The 23,270-nt window shown below is 46.1% G+C and overlaps 1 protein-coding gene across 3 annotated transcripts in view; it reads left to right on the plus strand.

The window, feature by feature from the left end:
- Positions 1 to 927: 927 nt before the first annotated feature.
- The window catches only part of LOC142557861 (leukotriene A-4 hydrolase), a 138,287-nt gene continuing 115,944 nt past the window's right edge, over positions 928 to 23,270 (plus strand). For 2 of the 3 annotated variants that reach the window (XM_075670078.1, XM_075670079.1), the window contains exons 1-9: positions 929 to 1,181; positions 1,238 to 1,389; positions 2,832 to 2,937; positions 3,001 to 3,069; positions 3,158 to 3,259; positions 3,358 to 3,410; positions 3,476 to 3,548; positions 18,831 to 18,971; positions 22,414 to 22,508. In XM_075670078.1, the coding sequence (XP_075526193.1) occupies positions 1,014 to 1,181; positions 1,238 to 1,389; positions 2,832 to 2,937; positions 3,001 to 3,069; positions 3,158 to 3,259; positions 3,358 to 3,410; positions 3,476 to 3,548; positions 18,831 to 18,971; positions 22,414 to 22,508 (959 nt within the window). In that variant the 5' untranslated portion in view covers positions 929 to 1,013. Of the gene's footprint in view, positions 1,182 to 1,237; positions 1,390 to 2,831; positions 2,938 to 3,000; positions 3,070 to 3,157; positions 3,260 to 3,357; positions 3,411 to 3,475; positions 3,549 to 18,830; positions 18,972 to 22,413; positions 22,509 to 23,270 lie in introns of all 3 variants that reach the window. The other variant, XM_075670080.1, reaches the window with a different exon arrangement.

The raw sequence follows: 23,270 nt of genomic DNA on the forward strand, positions 1-23,270 counted from the left end.
GGTAATCTGGCGCCACCGTCTATGGGAGTTTCTTAAGGGGGCACCGTGCCGTCATGAGAATGACGGTATATGTGTCTGCGAGGCTCGTGTTGGCTGGTGTTGCAAGAGGCTTCGTCTAAAACGTGGATATGGCTACGCAAATAACGCGTTCTCAAAGTAAAATCTTCATAAAATGTTTCCATTCACGCATATTACATCTTCACTCACCCACGATGCATGACCAAGCGAAGAAAAGCAAGAACAGACGACCAACTGTTCCAAAGCGAGCGCGAGCCTTGTCGTCTGTCCTCCAACTTTAGCGGCCCGCTGATACTTTTTACGTAACATGTAGTCGTAAACACAATAACAAGTTTTCATAGTTAAACAAAACATGTTTTCGCGTAATAATAAAGCTAAAACAGCTTTTCATGTGCTGTTCTAGTAGAAAATGAATCATTGTGACAGACGGAACGGTACTTGCCAAGCGCGTCTTCAAGGTGTCCTGTCTCTACGAGAACGATGCCAATCCGAATTCACAATATACCGGCATTCCCATGCATACCACAGCGCAGCAGCGCCACATTTCCCTCTAGGTAATGTAGTGAGAAACTCTATGGCTTTACCCATAGAGTTTCTCACTGGTAAGGCCATAGAGTTACTATACTGGGTAAAGCAATCAGGTCCGCAATAGACATCAGTAAGAGGCGATTGGAGGATTGGTGGAAGAAAAGTAGGGAAACGACAAAAGACGGAGACGTACAAAAGCACAGTTCGCAATAGGGTATCAGAAAATTTGGACGTGGTAGTTCATAGTGGTTTTTTTGTTTTCATTGGTTAACCTAGGTAGGATATTAAGCAGCATAGTAGCAAGAGCTTGGTGGCGCAAGCCACCGCCCCGTTCCAAAGGGGACGCTCATAACATCCATCCACCCATCCCCAAGTTGCGACTCGGTGGTCGTGGGCGCATGGGCCAATGCCTCCTTTGCATAGGCGCATCGTGAGTACTGTGAGGATCGCAAGCTCCGAAACTCAACATGGCCAACTTTGGAAAGACAACTAATGACCCACACTCGTATGCGAGGCCAGACCAGTGCTTAGTCACCCACATTCACCTAGAGATCGAGATAGATTTCCGGCGTAAAGTAATTGCCGGTTTTGTTGACATAACGTGTGAGAAACGATCAGATGAGTGCAGCGTTCTGGTGAGTGGATTAGCATACGGGTCGTACCTCAAGCATATAAACACGCTGTCACGCAGGTTTTGGACACACAAGACCTAATAGTGAAACGTGTTCAACAACGTCAAATGAGTAAGGAGCTCAATTTCACCCTGGCTGAAGCTGACCCCATCTTGGGCTCCAAACTAGAAATTCAACTGGGGCCAGATTTTGCTCGCGACAACAGTGCCAAGTGAGTAGCCAAGCAACGCTGCTGGTAGAATCTGATTTCAAGCATCAGTATTAGCAGCAATTGGTTATTTGACTTTTAAGCGAAGGAAAGTAGTGAAGTTGCTGCTGACCGCATTGTGACTGTCAACATCAGCTGAGGCTTGAACGGTAGTGAGAGATGTCAAGCCTAAATTTAAGAAAACGCGCGACGTTGCTTTATTTTCACGGAAGGAAGAGGGCAGCGTAAGAAACGTGAGCAAATATAGCAAAGAAAGACGCAACGCCAACGCTTGTTTCCTTTTGTCCTTAATTTCTTTCATAACCGCAAATTTGCACTGACTATTGATGCACAAGATCTTTGAAATTGTCTGTATAGAAGCCTTAATTTCTTGAACTGCAAATGTGTACCTGCTAATTGACTTGTCTGTGCCCATCGTCGGTGCCAAACGTCTTTGCGCACTGTGGGGGTATAAAATAAGGGAACGGGCTACTGATGCGTGAACACGAAAGACCGAGAATCTGCGAATCATTCGAGGAGTTCGAGGGCATTAAGAAGGTCTGTATAATTGACTGCTGCTGTCAAGTGTTTTGTTATTCATGAGTATACGTCAAACATATAAGACAAAACCTGGCATACTGGGGAATAAAATTTGCATGCAGTGTGGTAAAAGGTGATAAAATCAATACATTTTGGTTTTGCTAGGACACGGATTTAACAGCTTTTGGCAGTGAATGGAAGTGCTTCGGGAAGGTGCTCTGATTTCTGCAAGTCATTTTTTAGCTTACTTAGCATAAGTAAGCTTCCAAGATTTATCCTGTTGTCTCAACTAGAAGTGTGTTAATAATGATTTTTGACACCAAATCGAATACAAATTGAATAGTGAGACTATAGTCCTTTTTCAAAGGTAGAGCTCAGCTGCAACACACACAGTGTGCCGCCAAATTTATTAGTGATCAGGGCAGTCATGTCATACATATGTGCTTTCTTAACCTGATGATGATGCACCATGAACTCTGCCTCACCTATGATTTCCTGCACATGAAGGGGATCCTATACACAATGTTATCTGTGCTTTCTCTACTCCTATTGATGTGCCTCATTCTGCAAATATTCGCTGGTTCTTCTGTGGGGCCATTAACTTTGTTGCCTGTGCCTTTCATAGGTAAAGGATCTAAAAAAATGCTAGCACCATGCTATTTCCCGGTCTTAAGGCCACGATAATTTTGTGTATGTAAGGAATCACGGTGGTGTTCTGTTCCTTCTGCTATTCTTTTTCTTTTTTTACCCAAGTCTTTTAGAAGTTTTTCAGCAACTCAGTTTATTAAGATTTTATCAGGAGAGCAGAGTATCTACTGTCTTTTGGTAGGTAATGGTGCTTTATTTTGTTTTGCAAGCTTTCTTTTGACTGCTTTACCATATTGTTGGTGTGCTTTTACTCTTGTCAACTTGGGACAAATATGCAGAATTTGTGTGGAGTATGAAACCTCATCATCTTCAAGTGCCCTGCAGTGGCTGACGGCTCAACAGACTGCAGGGAAACTGTATCCGTACCTGTACAGTCACTGTGAGGCATGTTAACACAGTGAAAGGAGACTTTCCAGAATGGCCCTCATATTATGGTCTTTATTGCAGCCTATTCATGCTAGATCAATGTTGCCTTGCCAGGATACACCAACTGTAAAGATGCCTTACAGTGCTTTGGTGAGTTTTCTGAAGTAGCTTAGAAGGATTTGTAGAAAGCTGACATTTGGTTTTCGTCATATTGTGTAACATTTTTGTTTTTTTAAAGGTTCGAGCACCAAAAGAACTGACAGTCCTGATGAGTGCAATTCGTCAGGGTTGTGATGATAGTGGTGATGGTGCAACAAGGGTGACAAAGTTCGCACAAGAGGCACGTTTACAATCTTGCCCTGAATTTAGTCTGGTCCATTACAGATGATTTCCAACCCTTGAATTTACTTTGGAATCTTTGACTTTGCTTGTACACAGGTTCCAGTGCCATCCTACCTTATAGCCATCGCTGTTGGTGCCATTGAAAGCAGGTGAATGAAAGCTGTGTGCTTAAAAAAAAGGACAATCACCGAAAATTATTTCATTGCCTTCACAGAAAAATAGGCCCGAGGTGTGCTGTCTTGGCTGAGAAGGAGCAGCTAAACTTGGCCGTCATTGACTTCGCAGATGTGAGAATACACTATATACTTGAACCCTTTTGTTAATTTTCTCCGTCTTGCCAAAAGAGGAACCAGGTGTGACAGCTTTTCATGTAGCTGATTGAATGAAGTGCACTGTTGAAATGAAAATTAGTATTAAAAATGATGTTAATAGTGGGACCCATGGGTCGCATCAGATATTCATTCAAATTGAGGCCAAGAGTGTGATTTAATCTCTAAACACTACTTTTGGAGTGCCATTTGTCTTGCTTTACATACCTGATTTGTACAATAACTTCTTCATTTTCACGACCATATTTTTCTGCTTATAATCCATCACTGCGTACAACCCACATACCCAATTACAGTAGCTCGGAAAGAAAGAAAAACATCCGTGCATATAATTGGTGATCCATAAAGGTGGTGATCCCAAAAGGTGGTGAAAATGGTGAACCATAAAGAATGGGTGACCATGGAGAGGAGAGGGGAGCTTCAACACACAAGGGTGGGGAGAGGGTGGGGTTCCCTAGGAGATAACTTAACCAAATAGCAGAGAACCTGGCGCACAGGTGTGGCTTCACAGCAGCACAGTGCGCACTGTCGTGAAGCCGCACTCGATGGTGAAATTTGCATAGTACCTCGCAAACCCACTTTACTGTTATTTTTCTTTTTCATATTTGTTGTGGCTTATACACACAGAAATACGGTATCATAAATGGTTCACACTAGAAACATGCCTCAAAATCAGAATTATTAATCAGTACAAGATTTCAAATTTGTACATTTTAAGAAAATTCTGATTGAACGTATGCTACAATATTTATTAATATGCATGAAGTGGGTGTTAGAGAGAACTGTTGCAACATAGATGCCTGGGCATCTGCTCATGGTGCCAGTAAAGGGTAATGTAACGGGTAGTAACATATTTATAGCAGGCCAGTTTCTCAAGTAGCCAGATATTTTCCCAATTAAATGTTATATAGAGGATGGCGCTTCTGCAGTTGGAAGTATTTTTGAGAGTGGAGGTGTGAAGAACACGTTTGTGTTTGCAATGAAACTCGCAGAAGAATTCATATTATTTATCTCTTGCTGCTACATCATATGGTTTATGGTTTAAGACGAACAATCGGCATCCTGGTGTAGCCTACTAGACTTGTACACCGCTGTGTAGGTGAATTCTTGAAGACATAGTGCCCAGCGACCTAGATGACTTGTTGGATCCTTGAATGTCGAGAGCCAACAGAGAGCGTGATGGTCCGTGGTAAAAGTGAAAGGTCGACCGTATAAATACGGCCGAAATTTGCTCACTGCCCATACGAGTGCGAGGCACTTGCGCTCTGTAATGGAGTAATTGTGTTCAGCGTGTGTAGGCAGGCGACATGTGTACGCAATAACTTTGTCACGCCCACGTTGACACTGAGCTAAAACCGGGCCATTTCCATAACCACTAGCATCTGTACGGACCTCTGTTGGGCCAGATGGGTCAAAGTGAGCAAGAATTGGCGGAGTTGTGAGCTGGTTGATAAGGCGTTGGAAGGCAGCAGCTTTGTCAGGACTGCATAAAAAGGGGGCACCTTCCTTCAGAAGTTCAGTCAGAGGCCGAGCAATGTACGCAAAATTTCTGACAAATCAGCGGAAATGAGAGCATACGCCTACAAAGCTGCAGACGTCTTTGGCACAGGTCGGCACAGGAAAATCGAGAACAGCATGAACTTTTGCGGAATCGGGGTGGACGCCAGATGAGTTGAGATGATCGAGAATAGTAATTTGGCGGCGACCAAAGTGGCACTTCGAAGAATTTAATTATAGCCCAGCAGCACGGAAGACGGAAAGAATAGATGAAAGGCGTTCCAGGTGTGTCGCGAAGGTCGGCGAGAACACGATGACGTCATCGAGGTAACAAAGGCATATAGACCACTTAAAGCTGCGTAAGAGCGTCTCCATCATATGCTCGAAGGTGGCTGGAGCGTTGCACAAGCCGAATGGCATGACTCAAAACTGGTAAAGGCCATGTAGTATAACAAATGTGGTCTTCTCACAGTCCATGTCACCGATGGCAATCTGCCAGTAACCAGAGCGTAGGTCTATCGATGAAAAATATGTCACACCGTGTAGGCAATCCAATGCGTCGTCTATGCATGGCACTGGATAGACATCCTTTTTTTATTTTGTTTAAATGGTGGTAATCTATGCAGAATCGCCAGGTGTTGTCCTTTTTTACCAAGACAACAGCAGAAGCCCATGGGTTCAATGATGGTTGTATAATGCCCTTCGTAAGCATCTTATCAAGCTTCTGTTGTAGCACTCGGCGCTCGGGGTGTGACACACGATAGCGCCGTCTGTGAATAGTTGGTGCATCACGGGTATATATGCAATGCTGAACTAGGGAGGTTTGTGCCAAAGGCCAACCGTCAAGGTAAAAAATGTCGGAATAATATATGAGCAGATGACAAAGATTGTAGGCTTGTGTAGGGGTAAGGTCCAGAGCTACCATCTTGGTAATGTTGTTGTGCGCTGGGGGCGACATGGCAGAATGAGAATTGCAGGCGGTGGAAGAGTTGGAGGAAGACGGAAGAGGCGAGAGGGAAGAAAAGTCGCACTCGTGCGATGGCGACAGTGTGGCGAGAGAGATCCCTTTGGGGAGTACCTGAGGTCAGAAGCTAAAATTTAGGAGCAGAAGATAAGTTTTGTAAGCCGATACGTCCACTACGGTGTGAGGAAACGATACACCGTGCGAAAGTGAGAGACTGACATTGGGAGGGACAACATAGTCACCATCCGGTACACAGGTGTTGAGCACAGCAGTGATGCAGGTCGGCACCTGCGGAGATAGACGAACAAAGTCAGCACAACAGAGCTAGAACGGTACGGTGTCGATAAGGTCGGTAACATCAGGTAAATCAAGTTTGACTACACCAGCCGAGCAGTCAATTATAGCTGAATGGGCAGATAAAAAAATCAAGGCCAAGGATCACGTCGTGGGGGCAGTGGTCAAGTACATGGAACAATACAGATGTGTGGCGACCGGCGACGCTGACATGAACGGCACTCATTTCCAGCACAACAAGAGTTCCCTCATCAGCGACTCCTATGGCACGGGACTTGGCAGGAGTGAGCACTTTCTTGAGCCACTTCCGGAGATCAGTAGTGCTCATGACTGAGATATGTGTGCCAGTGTGGATCAGGGCAGTGACAGGTAGGGCATCAACTTCCACAGCAATTAGGTTCTGATCTGTTGGCAAGGTAAGGAGAGGATTTGCGGGTCAAGAGTCCAATGCAGCGTCACCTCAGGGAGTTACATCCGTTAGTTTTCCGGGTATAAGTGTACAGAAGGGTGAGGCGATGAAAAAGAAGGTGGCAGAGACAAGCGGGACCGACAATCATACGGTGACTGCGGACGGCTCGGGTGTCTGAGGGACGCAGAGGGGCCGCAGTCATGGTATGTTGGGTCATTTGGAGCATGAAATGGCTGGTGCTGGTTGTCATTGTGGCGGTAGGAGAACGTGAAGCATCAAAATGAAGGCTGACGATAATGGCAATAGCAAGAAATGTGCCCCACGCCGCTACAACGGAAGCATATGGGCTTGTCGTCTGGTGTTTGCCATTGGGCCGGATCTCGATAGCGTCAAAACATCGGGGGAGGTAATGAAGAGGGGCAGGGCTAACCGGCGGGCATGTGATGGAGCACACAGGCTGAATTCCTGTGTTGGCCAGTTCTTCACGGACAACTGTGTGGATGAGGGAGATCGTCACTTGCTTATCCTCAGAAGGGCGCATGGAAGATGGTGACGCAGCCTTGATTTCGCGCCGCACAATTCGGACAACACTATCTGTAGTGAACGATTGAAAAGCCGAATGAGCATCTTCGCACGATGACGTAGCGGCGGTGTTGCGAAGCCACACGAACTGTCCGGCAATGCGATGGCTCTTTGCGTCTTCGAAACGTCTGCCCTCACAGATAATTTTGTCTACCATCGAGCAGTCTTTAAAGATGAGTAAGTTAAAGGCATCATTGGCGATGCCTTTCAGAATGTGCCTCACTTTGTCAGCCTCTGGCATACTGGCATCAACGCGGCGGCAAAGAGCTAGGGCATCAAGGATGTATGCAACGTACGACTGGGTAGCTGTCTGAGCCCGACAGGATAGGTCTATCACAGTGATGCACTTGTGAGCTTGCCGAAGAGGTCGCAAAGTTTTTGCTTGCATACGTCCCAGCTGGTCAATTCTTCGTGCGTGTCATACCAAGTGCGTGCTGGTCCCTGGAGTTAGAAGAGAAGATTTGCGAGCATCACTGTAGGGCCCCATCGGTTGTGTGCAGCGACGCGTTCATATATGCCAAGCCATTCTTCGATGTCAACTTTGTCGGTGTCGTTACCAGAGAAGGTGCCAGGATCGCACGGATGGGTCAAGACGACTGACGGTTGTGGTGAAGCGGATGCTGACGGCCTGGGCACGCCGGGTGCTGACGCTGGGCTTAACCCAGCGGCCGGGTCGTCTGTCAGCATGGTTGGACGGCCGAGGACAAGTCCACTGCGGAGTTCCGTCTTGTGCAACACCCCACACCTCCACCAGAAATGAAACGGGCAGAGATACAGTAGAACCCCGCAGTTACGTTCCTCACTGCTGCGTTTTCCCGGCTGCTACGTCGTTTTCATCCGGTCCCGGCATAGCTTCCATAGGATCCAATGTATAAGGAACCCCGCTGTTACGTAGTAGCTGTGAAAACGTTCCCGCATGATACGTCGCAACTTAGCACCCCGAACCCGCCTGGGCTAAAGTAGGCAACGCGCTCCGACCGCCATTTTGGCTTTTGACTAGTTTTGGCCGGGCTTGGCTATAGAACTGGCTGCAAAAAGCTGCACGCCAGTTCGAGAGGCAGCCACTAAGTGGCCATTCTGAAAAAATGCTCTCACTATCATCACTGTGATTACGGTCACCGCAAGGTTTTTGGACGGGCCGACTCACGGAGGAAGGAAATTCGGGAGAGGCCCTGACGTCACTCTGTGTGAAGCTAAAGTGAAGCCGGAAGTTGGCGTTGCTCATGGCGTTGCTCCGCCTATTGGGCCAGCTCTCCTCCCTTGTTTACATTTCTCGCGAAACCATGCTGCGCCATGCTCAACCGGGCTGCTCGGACACGTGCGCTCCGCAGCAATACTAAACAATCGTTAGCACGTTAGCGTGATTACGCCAAAGAGGGCAAAATTTCCTGCGGATATTCCTTCGTCCGTTGCCGTGGCGCAGTGACGACGAGGCGCACGAGCCGCATGATGCCGGGGAGTTGCAAAATCCTAGCTTTGGAGAACCCGTCGCGGCTCTGGACCTCCTCCGCAGGTACGTCGCACCTCACAGCGATGCTGACAGCAATGCGGCCTTCCAGGCTATTGAGAAACGTGTGGCGATTTCTAGCGAGCGAAAGAAACGGCAAGGCACCATTGTAGACTTTTTTTAAGTCCTAAGCGCACTCTGTGGAAATAAATTGTCTATAGTTAAAGCTGCACTTTTTTCATTCATTGTCGGAGCTTTCCTCACTGTTGCGTTTTCCCGGCTGTTACGTTTTCTTTCCCCGGTCCGGTGAAAAACACATGAACGGGGTTCCACTGTATAAGGTTAAATGGAACCGTGTTCACTCTGCAGAAATATGGTTGGTACAACCAGTATGGCCGAACGTTACGTTAGCCCCCACTACGTTGTCTCTTTCGTCTTGTTGGTGATCGTCGTCTTTGTCCCTCTCATGGCTCCATGACAATATGTTTTGGCGAAGAGACTGATTGACTTATGGGATGTAACATCCCAAAGTGACATTGATGATATGTGGAGGACTCTGGTTTAATTTTGACTACCTATAGTACTTTAATAGACCGTTTTAGTTTAACTTAGTGTAATAGAGAGGTTAAGAGAAATAGCATTACCGTTCCACAAATGAGCTTTGCGACAAGCGAGTGTTAGTATAGGGTGATAGCGTGGTTTACGTGCAGGTGCTATTCCATTATGCTTTGAATTTTGCGTACATAGTGCACCTAAGTGATTCTATCTATCTGCCAAGCTTTGTGTGTGAATCCGAAAAGTGTGAGAGGCAGCACAATGAAAGCCAGAAACACGTAGTATTTGTACTTACCATGTCTTTTGATCCGTGGTGAAATCAGACCAACCAGTACAAACTATCAACCATATAAGGCCTTCTGAACTCGGAGCCTACATGCCGTCATGTCAGTCTCCATACTTCACCTACAGGTGACACTGCCATCTTGGAGGTTTCTCTCGTTAGGCCTAGGCGCGTTCAAAATGAGAAGTGATCTTGAAAATTCCACAAGGTTATCCATAATACTCCATCATCGAAGCGGCCTGAGACTAAGCGAAAGCCGTTTACACAATCATTTGCTACGAAGGAAGTGAATTCTGCAAAAGCCACGCCAAATTCAGTTTATAGTGGGCAGCTGGGACCACTGACATTTTTTACGTAAACTACATAAACCACACATGGACAGTAACATTAAATCTTCAAAATAGCGTGTTGTAGGATTCTACCAGGGCGTCACGTGGAGGCTAAGCAGACCTACACTGTTGTCCGAGCCTTGGCAAGAATTGCTTCTTTAGAGGATAGGGAAATGGAACAGGGGGTTTATGAAATAGGAGAGACAGACTTGCTTACAGAACAAGGGATACTCATACAGGCTGGAGCAAGCAGTGCAGTACATTGTTCTCGTAGTATGAGCTACATGTCAGAGCAGATTACATCTTTCAGGACATGCCAAAACAGTTCACGGCACTAAACGTGTCTGGTTGTAAAACAGTTGTCTTCCCTAGGCGACTAGGCTAGGGAATCTGATGGCTGTGTCTCAGCCGATTGTAAGTGTTGAAGCGTTCACAAAATCCCACCTATGACGTCGCATCGTTCTGCCAGACTTCACCTCCAATGTTGCACAATCACCCCTGCATACGAGGAAATCACATGGCAATTTGAGAACCTGAAGCTGACGCACTTCCCACGGATGTCCTCGACATTGGTCCTTTGCATAAGTTAGTGGGCTCTCCGTGACAGTCAGCTTGTCAGGGTCAGGAGACTGACCTTTGCGGTGGTTACTGCTTCCATGGAGGGTGGCGGTTGTCGCAAACAAAGTTCCTCTGTTTGCGTGTCACAGTCTATGTCAGGCATTGTCGCCGTCTGGTTGATGCTGGTTGGAAGTATTGTTAACTTCACAAAGCTCAAGCAATTCGTCTTGGGAAAGCAGGAGAGGTTAAAAGGTCGCTGCCCCCACTGGCCAATCATAACAACGTACGCTAAATGCTATGGGTCGTTTAGCGCTCTGTGCATGCGCATTTAGAACCCGCTGTTCCGCTAAGCCCACTATTATGCTAAACTATAACTGTCTAATCTGACCTAAATCTAAGTACACAAATGTTATTGAGTTTTGTCCCAACAAAATGCAGCTGCCATGGCGACCTCATTCTCAGCAGCAGATTGCCTTAGCTCTTGAGCCACCATGGTGGGTTTCAAATGTAAAGAATCAATTATGCACCTGAATGGGCTAAATGTTCTTCCTGCACCATTTATGCAAAATAAAATTCAAATTTAATTGAAATTTTCTGCTGCTACAGGCCTAAATGTTCTTAACGTTGCAATCGCAGTCACTTGTGGTTATCTTATATTTCAGTTTCTTCCAAGATGTTACCAAAATAGGCACCTGCAAGAGAAAAGAATTTGTTTTCAACTTTCAGATAGAAATATTGATATATTTTTAGTTTATATTAGTTTTAACATTCCACTATGTGGTCTTGTAACTTTTGTTTTGCCAAATCATTATGCTGAGGTGCAAGATTTTCATATGGGTTTTCTTTTGGCTAAATAGCCGTCAAGCTAATTAGTGCTTCTTTTTTGCAGTGAAAGCTCTTATGGGTTATTTCAATGCTCAATGTTCCTATGCAATCTAGCCGTGTCATAATATCGAAATGCATCTACAGCTATTTGATCATCTTATACCAGGGGACATTTATTTTACTTCGAACAATTTAAAACAAAGCTCATTTCAGTCTGTTGAGGTTAATTACCTGAATTACCTGATCTATCATTACTGCATCTGAGCATAAGGAGGCTCCAGAAACATTTCGGTGAATTTGTTGACCTTGCTGCAACACTACACCACACGTTTCACTTCATTGCTTTATCAGAAACTTGGTTATCTGAAAACACATGTCAAACATATCCATTCTCAGCTATTACCTGGAGCTCGCTTCTAGGTGAAGCTTATTGTAAAGTACTACAAGTAACGAAACTGTACATGGGGGTGTAACACTTTATTTAAGAAACAATGTAATATACAGTTAGAAAAAACAGTGTTTTGGTGCAAAGTGCTCCTTATCGAAATGCCACCAGATAACCTCATAAAAATAAAACACCCATTAGTAGGCCTCGTCTACAGGTCACCGCAAAACAAAAAAAAAATGAGTTTCTATCCGAATTGATATCATCACATTGACACCACTGACAGTTGACAACATTGACATCTATCGAACCGACATATATAACTACAGAGGCCTACTAAGGAACTGCAGATTACAATTAATCAGATTATCAACACACATTACTAACTCAAGACAGACAACATTGGATCACATGATCACAAGCATATCAGACACTGTGGGCTTCTCCTCCGTGCTCTTGGGACAAAGAAACGACAACACAGTAGTGCAAACAATCACAAGGGCATTTATTGCACCTTTCATAGATCAATGCCTGCTAGCTGAGTTGCTGCCCACAAAACATGCCGATGGGCGCGTGACAAATCTAGGAAGTCCGACTCACCGTGACCGGATAGCGAGTGAATATGTTCGCCCCATGCTGGTTCCCAACGCCTGGTCGTTCGCGCGTACGGTCACACGAACGATGGCGCGTTCGAAGGCGGCCACGTGAGACGGTCTCGCAGAAGCATGGATCGGCGCACGCGCGGCACGGCACATCCGCCCTGCTTGCTGTCCGGAACCAAAGAGAGCAAGCCTTGTCTTTTGGCGCCCAAGTAACCCCGCCTGTCGGCGGCTTTAGCAGCGCAACACTCGGGCCATCTCTCGTACTGCGCCTCAACCACTCAGACCACCGCAGGCGCCAGGCCACGCCAAGAAGCCGGATTACAGGAGATGCGCTATGCCGGAAAAACATATCAGGGGACGCACGAGAGTCGCGCATCCCCACAACACCAAACTTTCAAATGGAGCATTAGCATCTGACATTACTGATAACCATCCTGTTTTTGCAGCCATCACATACAGTAGCCAGTTATGTACTCAGCAGAAGCATATAACATACAAAGATGACATAATTTTTGATGCCCTAAGGAAGAAAATTGGCACTGTATATTTGGCATATACAACTGACAATAAATATGAGCAGTTCATGTAACTATTAGATGTAAAAGATTAGGTGAATGTGTTTCGACGGTATTCAGGATAAATGTAAAGCGAGAACCGCGTCTAACAACCGGCATTCTAAAGTCAATACATCACAAAGGTCACATGTATAGGAAACTAACGCGAAAACCATATATCACTTTAGAAAACAAGTATAGGACATACAAGGAAAGGCTTGAAAGCCTAATCACAGTTTCTAAGCGAAATTATTTTCATGCTAAAATTAAACAAGTGCATGGTGACTCAAAATCTACATGGAAAGTGATAAGTACCGCCTTAAACATGTGCAACACAAACAGTATATGTGGTTCAGAAGAGCACGTTGTTGGGCGAGTCAGTCGTACATACTTAAAGAAGGGAATTGCGCTAAAAAAGACACGGACGAGTAAGTGCATGGACGGGCGCAAACTCGCGACTGATTTTATTCAGAAAGAACATAAATATGTATCCCTAGATTCTTATTCAATCATTGCCTAAGCGCACATGCCAAGAACGTTTTCTCTTTCTTATACAAATTGATACTAGAATCGCTTACGCATTCATCACCTGACTTATCAATGTAAAAAGCCTCTGCGAGTTCACGTGCTACCTGGTTACGACTGCGCCTTAAGATTTTGGTTCTAGCCAGCAAAGGCTGGCATGCTTTATCAGGCGTAGCCAAAGGGCATGCGCCGCAATGTAAGGGCAAATTTGACCCTTTTTCGTTAACCATAGAAAGCTTATGTTCCCTTAGTCGTTCATTTATACAACGGCCCGTCTGGCCAATGTAAACTTTTCCACATGTCAGGGGAATTTCATACACAGCCCCGACCGAACACCTGACAAACTGGGTGGCGTGACGTTTCGTGCAGTCTCGCACGCATTCCTCGCCGGAGACAATCCGGGGCACAAAGAGGCCAACTTGCGCGGGGCAGAAAATACCACCGGCACACCGTAGCGATTGGCTGCATTCTTTAGGTTGTGGGAGACCCTATGAATATAGGGGAGAACCGCCGGTCTGGTCTTTGGTTGACCACCACCTTCTTGAGGTGTTCTAGGTTTCAAGCTTTGCAGAAGCTTTTCTGCCACAGCAGCCACGACGGAAACGGGAAAACCAGCCTTCTGTAACCTGCCAATCTGATTGTTATTCCATTGCCAATCCATTGTTATGCTGTGCCTGAAGGAAGCCCTGCAGAAATCATATGTTTACCTGGTAAAGGACAGCCTCAACAATCAGATCTGCTAGCCGCCTGGTTAACTCATTTCCAACTTCTACAGCTGGCAACAGTGTTGCCACTGATTACCTGACGCGTTACGCGGAGACGGAAGTTACCCAGCGGAACACAGCAGCCGAAGCAGGTCATTTTTTCATCGAACACATTGTCCTTAGGCACGGCACCCCAAAAGTTGTCATCACAGACAGGAGAACTGCCTTCACTGCCGAACTCCTTGACTCGGTTCTCAGACCCAGTGGTATAAGCCACTGGAAAACAACCGCATATCATCCTCAGATGAACGGACTAACCGAGCGTCTTAATAAGGCCCTCACAGACATGCTTTGCATGTATGTTGACGTAGAGCATAAGAACTGGGATCAGATTTGACCTTACGTTACCTTCGCCTACAATACTGTTACTACAATACTACAATACTACAATACTACAATACTACAATACTACAATACTACAACAAGAAACTACTGGAATGACACCGTTCAGCTTGGTCCACGGTTGCGAAGCCACGACAACGCTGGATGCCATGCTGCCACACTACTTTGATGACATACCTACTGACTTTGACGAACTTACCCAGCGTGCCAATGAAGCCAGACAGCTTGCCTGCGTACGTATCTGCATTCAGCAAGACCAAGATGCGAAACAATACAATCGTCGACACAGGTCCGTTTTCTACACTCCCGGCGACGTAGTATGGGTCTGGATACCCATACACCGTCGTGGAATTTACGAAAAACTCCTATGACGGTACTTTGGGCCGTACAGAGTGATCTGCCACCTGAGTGACGTTAATTACAAGGTCTTTCCTGACAGTGACAATATCTCAAGTCGCTGCAAGCACTTGCTGAAGAGGTGCGTGTGGTTCGGATGAAGCCATACCTGTCGAATTAACTTTTGATTTTTTTTCTTTTTTTGTGTGTGTGTTTAACTCTGTGCTGTTGGACACCGCCCTCAAATGCTCAAATTGCGCATCAGGACGATGCTTTCTTCAAAGGGACACAAATGCTGCGGCTTTACTCCGTTGAAGACGAGGAGAACCAGAGTGTGCATGAGCGTATTTGTAAAAGCGCGGTGAAGAAGAAGTCGCAGTTGCGCTCATAATTACAATGGCAACCTGCTGCTGTGCCTCCTGCTCTACAAGCCCTGTTTTGATGTTGCAACAATACCAATATTTTCCTGACAGCTGGTATGGAAACAGATCTTTAGAAAAAAGGCAATGATGTCCTGCTGAAACTATCTAGCTGGCTTTAATCTGTGTTCTCGCAAACACAAAGAAAAGTAACTATATAGTTCTCACTTCAGAAAGCACCTGGCTACTTAACACTAAATTATTAAACTTCAACAACTCTCCTTTGTAAAGGGTAAACGAGACCTCCAAAGCTTTAGAGCTTAACCGCCCACCCCCCCCCCCGGCAATGCCGCAGATCCTTCCTAAGGTGTCATTACCAGAGTTCTCTTACCCATGTCATTAGAGGTTTCTTTTGAGTTGCCTCTGCTTCTTCACTTAAAATTTTATTTTGGCTAAAAGCTTACTGCATCATTGTTGGCATAGACGTGCACAGGCTTTAATTCATACTTTCATTTTATTTCTGGAAATCTTGACAATAGGAGGGCAAACGCCTAAGAAGCAACAGTGGCGGCTACCTCAAGAATACATCCGTATTTTCCCACTTCAAATTGTGGGGATGCGCGACTCTCGCGCGTCCCCTGATATGTTTTTCCCGCATGGCGCGTCTCCTGTAATCTGGCTTCGCCGCGTGGCCTGCGTGATGCCCACGGCGGTCGATGTGGTTGGGGCGCAGTGCGAGAGATGGCGCGAGTGTTGCGTTTCTAACGCCGCCTCACGGCAGGGTTACTTGGGGGCGCAGGGGAGGACGGGCTTGGTCTTCCCCGGCGGGTCGGCACGCGCGGCGACCCATGTTTCTGCGAGACCGCCTCGCGTGGCCACCTGCGGACGCGCCACCGTTGGCGTGACCGAACACGCGAACGACCAGGCGTTGGGATCCAGCATGGGGCGAACATATTCGCTAGCTTCCGGTCGCGGTGAGTCGGACTTCTGGATTTGTCGCGCGCCCATCGGCATGTTTTGTGGGTAGCAACTCGCCTAGCAGGCATTGATCTATGAAAGGTGCAATAAATGCCCTTGTGATTGTTTGCACTACTGTGTTGTCGTTCCTTTGCCCCAAGAGTACGGGTGTGAGAGACCCCACAAAATTTATCTTTAAATTTCTACTGGGAGCACCATGTACAGACACAATATGTTTAAATATATACACAGAACAAAGTTTATTATGTTTTTTAAGGAGGAGGAGGTAGCCAACTACAATTATTTTTAATTATATGGATAGCCTATGCCTAGAGAATGAATATGTTGCATTGTGTTCACCTCGCTTCAAATTGCTTTGCTTGCTTTTTTGACCCTGGAAAATAACTGCCGACTTCAATGACCCCTTTGGCAGAGTCTTTTATCAACGGCATGGGAAGTGCACATGATTTATATGTGTCTTAGTACTGTTTTTAGGTAATGCTAACAATACCTGAAGAAAAAAAGGTCCTTTAATAATTTGCAACATTCATTAGGGATGGAAATATCACCGCGTGCATGCAGAGTTAATAAATATATATATAATTCACTCAGTAACCGAAATGAGGCCAAGCCTGATTCACTCGAAATCAGAATCAATAGCAGTCATGCGCAGCAGCACTTATACTCGGACTCACAGTTAAGAGAATAAATAAAAGAAGAGGTCGCAGTTTCAGTGCAAAGGCGAAACTGCGTTAGTGATAGTGAAGTATAAGACAGTTACACGAAGGAAGGAATATTCTTACCATTTAAATCTGTGTAACAGCCGCACCTGTGTAGGGTGCTGCACCCCCGACTTGACAGCCAATATTACGAAAAAAAGAATCTGTCCAAGAAGCAATCACATTCAGTGCAACGAAAACATTTCTTGATGGTACCTTTATGTATTCTAATTTTAACAAGGTGTTATGTAGCTTTTTCAGTGATGTGTATTTCTGCGACTTTTACATGCAGAAAACACATGTATCCCCCTTTCGTGTTTTATTGAAACCGCTTGTCGCATGGCTCATCAGAGAGATGCCAGTCTCATGGTGGTGCAGAGGGACTTAGGCTGTGAAAGTGAACTGTCTCCTACTATGAGGTCTTGTAAATACTCATATAGTAAGGCCGTCACTTCAGGCAACAATTCTTAAAGATCACACGAAGTTTCTTGATGTGCAACTGTTATTAAAGCTTATATGTACAGTAGAACCTCATTGGTACGTTCCCGTTATGTACGTTTTCCCAGCGCCTACATTCGCAATCGAGAACACAAAAAATTACCCAATAGATTTAGGCTCAATTTTTACCGGTTCATACGTTACTGGAAAACACGATTTTTGTGCACCAACGTTCAGTACGTCGCCAAACTGCAATCATATGATACGTTTTCTGGCCGCTAGATCCCATGTAAACAAGAAAATGTGCAAGGCGCGCACGATCGAGAACAGTATATAGCTGCTCGTCGTGGCAGCTTCACCGCAATACTCGCCCGCCCATCTCACGTGAAAGTGCCGGCGCGCTCAATTTCTGATTACGGTACCAGCAAATCCCCTCCAGGGTCGTCGAACGCAGTATTCACAGCTATCACCGCCAATCCTATCGCAATAAGCGTCTTCGCCTATCTGTTTCACAGCATGTGATGCTGTCGGAAGTGTAGCGCCCGCTTTTAATCGGTGATAACTGAAACACGCCGCCGTTCCCTGCTGCACACTGCGATTGTATAGGTTTTTTGGCCGCAAGATCCCATGAGAACAAGAAAAGGCGCGAGGCGAGCGCGATCGAGAACAGTGTATAGCCGCCCGTCTCGTGAGAACGACAGCGTGCACAGTTTCTTATTCCAGTACCAGCAAGTCTCCGCCCGGGGTCATTGCACGCCGCATTCGCTGCTACCGCCACCAAACCTATTGCAAGAAGCATCTTCACCTATCGTTACTACAGCGCGTGGTGCATTGTGCCGTTGGTTGCCTACTGCACGCTTTTAGTAGGCGATAACCCAAACGCGCCGCCGTTCCCTGCTGTAGGCGGTGCGATGTGGGCATCATGTTTCGCTTCGGCGGCAACCGGCGTCGCCCACCAACTCGATTTCATTTTGGTTTTCCATTGCCTTTCTATAACAACGTGCAATAAGTAAACAAAACGCGTCTCGGGCTCCGGATCACTATTAGCTCGATGCGCATTGGCATCTCGGGCAGAAACGCTCTGTGCTATGCTTCGCATATGTAGATGTCAATAATAGTTGAGTCTCAAATTTTGTTAGTTACTTCAGATCCTACGTTTTCCCGTAGTACGTAATGAGGTTCAACTATATATATATGTGTGTGTGTGTGTGTGTGTGTGTGTGTGTGTGTGTGTGTGTGTGTGTGTGTGTGTGTGTGTGTGTGTGTGTGTGTGTGTGTGAGAGTGTGTGTGTGTGGGCGGGGAAAGCTAGTCGGGCCCCAGCTCCCCCCTCTCAACTTGGATAAATGAAAAGTTGCTATGACTGCCATCAAGGTCTGTGAAGTGCTTTGTAATAGCTTGTGGCAATCTGAAAACAGTATTAGTTACAAATTCTAAAGTTGCCAATTACTGCACAACAACCTTCAGGAACCTCTGCAGTTTCATGATATGCAGTAATACATTTTGTGTACATTGCAGACAGAACGGATGCTGTGCTCTGCTGAGTCGTTGGTGGGTCCATACCTTTGGGGCGTCTATGACCTGCTGGTGCTGCCACCATCCTTTCCCTATGGTGGCATGGAGAACCCCTGCCTTACATTTGCAACACCTTCCCTTCTGGTCAGGATGAGTGCATTGCTACTTTTACCATCATCAGAATTGGCATATCTTTATTTGTCCTTGTGCAGCTGGTTTCTAAATGTAGCATAGTCCCTGATGTCCTTAAAGAAAGCCATCAATGCAGGGCATGTATATATAGAAAAACATTCTAGTCAGTTTTGAATTTTGAGCATCTTAGCTCACAGTGCAAAATAAAGACAAAACACATAGATAGTGACAACACAATGCACTACTTCCTTTTTTTTTTTTCAAAACAATGAACTACCTTTAGCACTTTCTTGTCCATGCCTATTCCAATCAATATCCCACTATCGATGGTTGCAAATTTACATTTTTCAGCTTCTTGAGTGCTCTCACACAGCTAGCGCCATTTATTGGATTATTTATGAACTATTTAGGCAGCTTCGGTTTTCTGTCCGTGGGCAAAAACTCAACCAATCACAGCAGGACGCACATGCAGCTGGTTTCCTTGCAGCACCACCAGAGTGCACTTGCCCCCACAGCAATGGCAGTGCCAGCTGTGCGGGGCAAAGAAGAAAAAAAAACCATAAAGCTTGCCTTTGCACATAGCTTTCGCTGCAAGCATTTCCTGGTAAAGGTTACGGTTGCATAAGCTGCAGTTGCCTCAAAGCAGCAACTGTAGTATACAGTGAAATCTCGTTGATACGATTCGGCTAAATTCGTTTTTCGGCATAATACGTTTTTTTTTCGTTCCCGGCCGATGCCCTATAGAGGTAAATGCATTTTTGTACGGCTAATACGATCGTATTTCCACGTCGGTTTGGATAATACGATCCCGGAAACGTCTTCTGTATGATGATAACATCAGAGCCAGTCCTTTGAAGCGGGTGGGCAGAGCTACTGAAATTAACATCGAGCGAAACGACAGGCACGGCGGACTAAAGACGCGGCGACGCGCGCTTTGTATGCTCGAGGCTTGGCCTGGCTCGGCTCGGCTAGAGTCCGGCCGTGCTTCTGCACAGCGCCTGCAGCAGTGTGGCGGCCTCTGGGAGCAATTTTCGCAAGCTCGCACACCAAACGCACCGAAGGTTTTTAGCGCCATCTATCCTAAGACATAGTACTCACGGTAAAATCACGTGACCAAGAAGCAGTGATTGGCGCATGCATTGACGATGCTGTAGGCTTTGTTGGCTTTGTGCTTGCCATTTCTCGTTGCCATTTTGGTGTTTCGAGCGTTCAGCTTGCACTTCGCCCTTATCGTTTCTTCTGTTTTGGTGCCGCGTTTCACCCGTGCGCTTCACCATGTCTAGAAAGCGTAAAGCGTTATCGCTGAAAGAAAAACTCGACGTCCTAGCAAAAGTCGACGAAAATCCGCAGAAGAAACGTGTCGACCTGGCACGCGAACTTTGTTTGCCTGTCTCCACGCTGAACACGATCGTCGGCAAGCGAGAAGAAATTCAGAAGAACATTCAAGTCTTCGGCGCCGGCGTGAAGCAAACAAGGGGCGCCCAGCATGGCAAGATGGAAGAGGTTCTTCTGGCATGGTTCAGGAAAGTAAGGGCGGCGGGCGTGAACGTGGACGGGACAGTTTTTCGCGAGAGAGCTGATGAGATAGCACTCTCGTTGGGCATCGAAGATTTTAAAGCTTCGGGCGGGTGGCTCCATCGTTTTAAAACACGGCATGGCCTGTCGTATAAAACCGTTTCCGGCGAAGGGAAGTCTGCCGACCAAGATCAGGTCTCCAACTGGCTTTCGACTCTGCCGGCGGTGATTGCTCAGTACCAGCCAAGGGACGTGTTCAACGCAGATGAAGCTGGGTTGTTCATCAATCTTCAGCCCGAGAAAAGTCTCAGCATAAAAGGTGAGACGTGTCAAGGCGGAAAAAAAAGCAAAGAAAGAGTCACCGTATTGTTGTGCTGCAACGCTGATGGAACCGAGAAGCTCAAGCCTACTGTCATTGGCAAATACTGGAAGCCACGCTGCTTTTCGCGTAACCCACGCCTTCCTGTCATTTATAAAGCGAATAAGAAGGCATGGATGACCGGAGCCCTTTTCACAGAGTTCCTCACATTTCTGGATGCCCGGATGCGTGCCGCGAACCGTAGAATTCTTCTGGATCTCGACAATTGTGCCGCGCACCCTGTCGATACTTCGTGGCTGCAAAACGTAAAAGTAATTTTCCTGCCGCCCAACTGCACCAGCCACTTGCAGCCCCTAGATGCAGGAATCATTAGAAACATGAAATTTCACTTTAGGAGCTTGTTGATCAGACGCTTTTTGGCCAAGATTGACCAGAAAGATGCCAGCTTGAAGGTGGATCTTCTTGATGCCATCCATTTTCTGGCGATGTCATGGGATCGCGTCAAACCTGACACCATCGCCAACTGCTTCAAGAAGTGTGGCTTTTTTTGTGCACCTGGCGATACTGAGGAAAATGGAGATGACGGCGCAGAGATTGACATCCCGGACTGGGGTGACCTCAATGTCGACGCGTCTCCGGAAGAGTTTGTATCGGCGGACGACCAACTGGCGACATGTGAATTGCGCACCGTCCAAGACATCATTGCAGATGTTACCGCTGAAGAGGAGAGCGACGACGATGACAACCAAGACGCCGGAGATTGCAGCAGCGATCGTCGGCCATTAAATACTGACGGTGCTCTCGAAGCTTTGGACGGGCTTCGTGGCTTTGTCGCGTCTGCGGAGCTCAGCGAGGAAACTGCTACTCGTTTTTACGAGTTCCAGAAAAGCTTGCTGCAGGACCTCGAAAAGCAAAAAGTGCAGCGCAAAGTGACGGATTATTTTAAAGTGCTTTAATAAAAGCAAGTTCTGTGCCAAGTATGTATTATTCGCGATCTTTTGGAGTCCGTTTTGGATAATACGATTTTTGGATAATACGTTTTTATTTTCGGTGCCCGTGAGAATCGTATCAACGAGATTCCACTGTACAAAGCAGGGAGTGACGTAACTACACTTTCATATGTAGAAGACAAACCTGCCTAGCAATTGATTTCATGTAGCCACCGTTCTGATAACGCTATGGGAAGGCCATTCATGGTTGGGACTGCCAAAGAGCAGCATGAACATGGTGAGCAGCAACGGGAACAGCAACGTCAATATGCGCAATGGCGTTGTGCTCAGGCTAGGTAGGACACAGCGGTTTCTGCCCAATGCAAGCCATGCACAGTTAGGATACCTGAAGAGCAGCGCCAACACAATGAGTGACGAAAGGAACAGCAACATCATTATGCACAATGGCATCGTGCTCAGGCTCGGCAGGGCTCAGTTTAAGGCTACGTCGTATTGGGTCACGTGATGCAGGTGATACCATAGCTTTGCTGGCTAGCCACTTTCACAACACGTATTGGAGTCCCTTTCTTTCTTTTTTTTAATGCAAGCATGCAATTTGTATACAATTATGCCTAATGAAGCAGTAGTTGTTCATGTGGCTGCATGAACACCTTATGGTTGTGTATTGCAGGCTGGAGACAAGTCCCTTGCTAATGTGGTTGCCCATGAGATAGCCCACAGTTGGACAGGCAATTTGGTCACTAACAAGACCTTCGAGCATTTCTGGTTAGTTATTATTTCAGCCTATATATTTTGTTTTCGATGTATTACTTTTGATGCTTCTTATGAAAACCACGCAATTGTTTGATGAATACCGAAGTGCACATTATAGTAGATTTAGTTATGGTAAAACTGCATTTTTTCTTGCCTGAACTGCTACTGCACTTCTTTAGAGTCTTAAGAAAAAAATTCCCTGAAGAGAAAAGGAGCCACTTACTTAGACATTGTCATGGTTTACTGTGCCCGCCTAATGCTGGTTGCTCTGCACCATGTGTCCCCTCCTCATCATGCTTGACTTTACATCATATATCCCCTGTGCCAAGATTTATCTCCTAAATCTATGGTTCAAGCGCATAACATATGCCAAGAAAAGACCAACATAGCATTAGCTATTGTGTTTTACATGCTTGAGCAAAAGTATACGAACCACAGGGTTGCCAAAGAAAGTGAGTATCTTCATATTGTCGTGACGTTAAAAACTCGGGACGCAGGACAAGGATGCGAGAAACAAAACCAGCTCTGTACTCAGAGACTACAAGAGCTAATGCGCCAACTTCATCTTTTTTTCAAAAAAGAGCGTGGTTGCTGCTCATGTCCCTCAGAATCAGAATCGGTTTTTATTGAGATCATTAGAATGATTACAAGTTGTTAATATTCAGGAGGAGGTCCCGGAGTCAAAGACTACAATGGGACCTCCTTTACAAAGTAAACGTAATAAAACAAAAGTGCAGCAGTTTTCAACAAATTGTTAACATAGAAAAATTACAA

The sequence above is a fragment of the Dermacentor variabilis genome, chromosome 9, assembly GCF_050947875.1.
Source record: "Dermacentor variabilis isolate Ectoservices chromosome 9, ASM5094787v1, whole genome shotgun sequence".
NCBI classification, from domain to species: domain Eukaryota; kingdom Metazoa; phylum Arthropoda; class Arachnida; order Ixodida; family Ixodidae; genus Dermacentor; species Dermacentor variabilis.